The sequence below is a fragment of the Gekko japonicus genome, unplaced genomic scaffold, assembly GCF_001447785.1.
Source record: "Gekko japonicus isolate JY-2015 unplaced genomic scaffold, Gekko_japonicus_V1.1 scaffold41, whole genome shotgun sequence".
Taxonomy (NCBI): Eukaryota; Metazoa; Chordata; class Lepidosauria; order Squamata; family Gekkonidae; genus Gekko; species Gekko japonicus.
In genome coordinates this window covers 1,116,074-1,121,529 of record NW_015170888.1, presented here as the reverse complement: position 1 = coordinate 1,121,529, position 5,456 = coordinate 1,116,074, and the positions used below count along the sequence as shown (strand labels likewise).

General features: G+C 53.2%; 1 protein-coding gene and 1 long non-coding RNA gene across 3 annotated transcripts in view; one reads left to right on the top strand and one right to left on the bottom strand.

The window, feature by feature from the left end:
- LOC107116482 overlaps nt 1-5,456 on the bottom strand; it is a 52,472-nt gene that overhangs the window by 43,098 nt on the left and 3,918 nt on the right. Inside the window, exon 1 of one of the 2 annotated variants that reach the window (XR_001482708.1) lies at nt 1,770-1,925. The exons of the other annotated variant lie outside the window; for it this stretch is intronic. This is a non-coding gene — a long non-coding RNA (uncharacterized LOC107116482). Of the gene's footprint in view, nt 1-1,769; nt 1,926-5,456 lie in introns of those variants that run through there. 2 annotated transcript variants of the gene reach the window in all.
- The window catches only part of LOC107116481 (COUP transcription factor 2), a 13,260-nt gene continuing 12,983 nt past the window's right edge, over nt 5,180-5,456 (top strand). The window contains exon 1 of the mRNA XM_015418380.1: nt 5,180-5,339. Within this exon, the coding sequence (XP_015273866.1) occupies nt 5,297-5,339 (43 nt within the window). The 5' untranslated portion in view covers nt 5,180-5,296. The remainder of the gene's footprint in view (nt 5,340-5,456) is intronic.

The window sequence follows — 5,456 nt, the reverse complement described above, 5'->3', positions numbered from 1 at the left end:
CCCGCCCGCCCCCCCCCCTTCCCTCTTCTCCCACCTTCCAGGTTAAAAAAGAAAAAGAGAAAGAAATCGTTCAGGTAACCCGGCTATTTGTGTGTGATCGGTAAATATTTAGCTTCGCGGTCTCTCCCGCGTCTCCGGCGGATCGATAGATCCGGCCCCGAAGTCAAGAGGGGAGGCGGGAGGGCTTCGTTGTCCGAGGAGAGGAGAGAGACGGGCTTGCGACGGAGCCCCGGGCTCGCTTCCCTCCCCCCGGCGGGGGGGGGAGAGGGGGGGGGGGGGGGTTGCAGGCCGAGCCTAGCCGCGCTTCCTCTGGAGTAAGCGGCGCCGAATTCCGCGGGGTTTAAGCGGCAAAAAGATCGACGGAGGCGCAGAACAAGCGCGGGAGGGGGGAGCCTCTTTCCTGGGCCAAAATAAGACGTGAAGGAACCGTCCAAGACTCTCTTACACACACACACACGTTGATGTACACACGTGAACACGGCCTCTGCCCGTTTTACACGTGACAGGTAATTGCCCTCTCCCCCTCGGACTTCCGACGTGCCAGCGCAGCAGTCAGTCCTCGGGTCTGCTTCTCAAATCGGAGCGCGAGTGTGGAATTGCAGGGGGGGGGACGACGACTTTGAGTTTCACGCCAAGCTCTTTTCTCCCTCGAGCGAATTATTTGACTTCGGGGTGTCTCTTCGCCCCTGCAGGCGGATCTTCCCAGTATCCAGCGCTAGCCGCTCAGCGCCCCGGGGGAAACCGAGGCAAGGTGTTTTCTGAATGCTCCTGCCCGCAATCACGCGTGTCGTGTTTCAAATGCGGCTGGTGGGCGGGGGGGGCGACGGGGAGCCTGCCTTCCGGAGAATAATTAATTGATTGATTGATTATCAGCTCCCTGCAGCGCCAGCCCTGGTGCGCCTCCTCCCCCCCCTTTGGTGGGCAGGGCTTCCCCCCGCAACCCTCGCCGGTGCCAAACTTCCAGTTAGGGGCGGGAGATCGAGAGGCAAGCGGCGGGCCTGCGGTCCCTTTTGCTCCTCTCCCCACAGCCCTCGTGTCTCCAGTGGCAATCAATGCGCTCCCACAAGCAAGGACGTCTTGACATCACAGGAGAGGCCGACCAAGACCTGACTGTGGGAAGAAAAGTGGCGCACCATCGGGCACATTATTTTAAGTGCATAATTATAAATGGACATCACAAGCCATGTCTTTATACATGTAGCGTGTTTTCCTTCCTTCCTTCCTTCCTTCCTTCCTTCCTTCCTTCCTTGTTCAGTATAATCCTCTGTCTGTCTGTCTGTCTATCTCTTTCTCTCTCACACACTATCTGGCCTACCGACTGGGTACCACCTCTTACAAGGAGAACGATCCCAATCCCCTGCACACCCTTTGTGTAAAGCGTTGGGGCTCCCCTATTCATTACCTCCCGGGGATGAAGCAGGGAACAGAGGGGAAAACTTCCGGCCACCTCGTGTACCCGCGTGCCAGCTACGTGTGAAGCCAGCAGGGCATTCCCGGTATACCAGAAAAGTGGTCCCCTTTGGCTTTGCTGGAAGGCCTCTATCGGCGCGAAGACCCGGAAGCTTCACGTCTCCGTTCTCAGAAATACCCCCAAAGGGTCGTGTGAACTCGAGTCTTCAGCCTGTACCGCCTTAGACCGAGTTCCACCGTTTTCAGCCTCCCCTTAGAAACAACGACGGGTGTGCATAAAGCTGCCTGCCCTGCGTCCCGACCCGCGCCTGCTTACTCGGGAGTAAGTCCCCTGGCGTTTTTTCCCCAGAGACACGTACCTAAGCTTGCGTTCTTAAGACGCCCTTGCGTTGGCAGGATCGTGCCCGTACGTTGCAGCCCTACACACAGGGGTCTATTATTCCTGTCTCGGTCGGAAGAGACTGCCATATTCATCTCTCTCTCTCTTCCTATATAGAGGGATTCCCAACTGACAGATGTGTGTCTGGAACAGCATAAGGAAATGCACGTGTGAAAACAAACATAAATAAAACGCATAGGTGTCTGCGGCGCTCCTGCCCAGCCTCCGGCTCTTCCAAAGCGCAGTGCCACACGGATGAGGTCTTTGCCCGGGAGCCATTGTCGTGTGAAGAGTCTCTCTTTGTGTTCTGGGGAGGGGTCCCAGACAAAAGGGACGGCTCTCTTCTGCCCTCGGTTGTTCTCCTTTTTCCTTTCCTTATTTTATTTTATTTTATTTTTGGCTCCTTCTGCACGCCAAATAAACTGACAGGTGTCTTTAGAATTTGGCTTGGGGGGGGAGTGGAGAGGGGCTTTATGCCGAGAGAGAGAGAGAGAGAGAGAGAGAGAGAGAGAGAGAGAGAGAGAGAGAGAGAGAAGCCCTCTCTTCCAGGCAGGTAAAATAGCAACAAGGAAGGCCGGGGAACAGGATAACCGCCCCTCCTCTGCCGTAAGAATCCTCTGTCTGGTTAGACATCTCCCCTTTTCCTTGAAGCAAGCTTATCCCTAGAATATTCCTTTCTACTAAATTGGCCTGTCTTGACTGCTCCGATCAAACAATTTAATTAGTGGGCTTTCTTGCACGGCGGGGTGGGGGGGGGGAAGGTGTGGAAAGGGTGCGTGTTTGTGTGCCTGCGTGCGTGCGGGAGTGGGATCTGCCCCGCGTTTATTGTATTTAGCAGGACTACAGGCAGAAAAACGTCGGGCAAGTTTTGTGGTTGAAAGAGCACCTATGCGTTCATTGAGAGGCGCTGATCCGCAAAGCCGGCGAGGACAAGGAAAAATCGATTGCCCGGACCTTCTCTGTCCCTTTCACACCATTCAAACAACCCCCCACACCCCTCCACCAACCCCCACCCTCCCCTTCTCCTAGTCCTCCCAAGACAAAGCCCCCCAAGCTCCTTGGAATGACTGGGGGGGGGGGGGGAAAGGTGAGAGAAGAGGACAGTCTAAGTCCCAGTCTTCCTTGATCTTGCTGGGGGGGGGGGTGTTCTTCTTTGTTTTTAAGCGCTGGTGTGCATATCCATACACACATATATATGATCAGACTTTTTGCTTTGTTCTGCAGGACTTCTAGGAACGCGACGGTCTAAGAGAGAGACGGCCAAAGGGTATCCTCCGCCTTCCCAGTTGGCGAGCTCTCCGGGTTAAAATAGCCACTCACCTCTGACCCTTTCTCGAGCAAAGCCTCCGCTATCCTCATAACTTCAGTCAAACTTTGGAAAGCCCTGGAGGGAGGGGGGGGGGTTAAACAGGGCTCGGAGACTGAAGCCATTTGTAACCGGTTGAATTCTTCCCCCCCCCCCGCGGCCGCCCTCTCCACAAATACCCCCTTCCCCACTAGAGAGCTTTCTCTGTCTCCCAACAGGACAACTGAAGGCGTCGGGCGGTATTAGGTATTCATAATTCTCCATCTCAGGTTGGACGGCGTTTCGACCAGATGCCGGGCGTTGCGGGAAAGGCCAGCTTTTATGGAAAGGGCAGCCAACCGCAGAGTCGATTTCATTCCGGCTCTCCCTCGCCCCCCTCCCCCCCAAAAGAAATATACCTAGCCGGGAAAATGTACGTAGGACAGGAAAGGGGATTTATATTAATCTTAAGAGAGGTAGGCTCAGTGGTCTACGGTATCTCCAAGACTGTGTCTGGTCTGAACGCGTCAGGTATATTTATCCCTTTGTGGGGAGGGGAGGGGGCACGAGATCGAAGCATTAAGCAAGATCCCCACCCCGCCCAAGTAGGATATATTCAGCTCACTAGGTTGTGTCTCAGTCTTCTTCGGGGTCCTCAGGACGACTTGGGCAGGCCACATTAGCGGCTGGAAAGGCCCGCGCCAAGAAGTTACCCCCCCCCCGTCCCCTGATCAATACCCTGCCTAGTTCCCCTCCCCGAAGAGTCCTCCGCCTAAGAAGTCATTAGACCTGCCTTTCTAGTTCTCCAGCATTGTTTGAGGTGGGCCAAACCCATTTGTAAATTTCATTAGTCCCTGTAAACATGCAATTAACGCTCCAAAAGTGCTGGAGTTAATTCCCTCTTTTTAAGACTAGGGAAAGGAAACCTTGCAAAAGATATTTTTAAAGGGGGGGGAGGGGGGAGGTATGAACCTTTTATCACCTGTAACATTTCTTGCCATTACAAATTCCCCAGGCTGATCTGGTGGCCTCTCTTTACCTCATCCCCATTGTTACATATATATATATATTTATGTAAACTGTTTTTAAAAACTGGAAAACAACAGAGAGGGCTGGCAAACACAGATTTTTAAGGAAAAGCAAATAATTGCTTCCTTCCTCCCCATCACCATCCCCACCCCACATCCAGTGAAAAGCCATTCTGGGGAGGGCGGGAGAGACAGGTCTCCGAGGAGAGACTTCATTTGAGGCCGCCCCCTCCCCAAATGCTTCCACCACCCCACCACCACCACCCCAAAAAAAGCCCTGGGAAAGTGCTCCAAATGGGAAGGCAAGATTTTGCTCTGGCTGTTCAGGTTTCACTGAAATCGGCACCCACAACCGAACTCCCACGCGGGACCATAAATAGGCGGGGGTCACTTTGAAAGTGACTTGGATTGGGAGGGGGGGTCGGTCCTGTGATGGAGGGGAAACTAAATACGTAGGAAGAGGGGCACTGAGGGGCTATCGACCTGGGCTCAGGTAGTTCACACCTTTTTGGTTTCCCTGTTCAGGACTAAGCCATTTCTGCTCTCCCTCAACTGCGCCCCGTCCTTTGATTCCCCCCCCGGGCTGTTCTGCTTTCCTTAACCCCCCCCCTCTTTTCCAGTCGGGGAGGGGGAGGTGGTGCGAGTATGTGTGTGTGTCTTTCCAAAGTCTCCTCTTTCCAGCCCCAAAACAAGGTGTAACCGAGCTTTCTTCCTTCTAAGGAATGAGAAGAGAGGCAGAAAAGACGCATCTCCTACCTTTAACATTTGGGTGGGGGCTCTTTCCTCCCCCCCCCTTCCTTAAAGGCGAATCGTGCATTCCTCCACTACTGTGGAGAAAACTCCCCCCCCCACGTCCCCCCCGTTTCAATTTAAGGGTGTGCGTAGAAAGGATTTTTTTTCTTCTTTTTTTTAAAATCACCATTATTTGGGGGATCCCCCCCTTTAAGGCTTAATGCAAATTTCTTTCTAGATTGAGAAAGATCTTATCCTTCCCCCTCTCCTCGCAGCTTCCCCCCCCCCAGACAGTAACCTCCTCTCCCTCTCTCTCTCTCTCTAAAATCAGTTTGCACAATCGCTTAGATAAACACCAGGAAAATACGTTTTCATTGCCTAAGGGGGGGTTTTCTTTTGGCCAACCAACATTTTGTTTTAAAAAAACCTCCTTGCCTATCGGCTGCCCAACTAAAGAAGAAGATGCAAGCGATTTGGGATCTTGAACAAGGCAAATATGCTTTGGGTATGTTTGAATGCTCGTTTTGAATTTCTCTCTTTTTCTCACACGCCTCTCTCTCCTTGCTATGTGGTTTGTGATTATGCCGGTTTCTCTCTCTCTCTCTCTCTCTCTCTCTCTCTC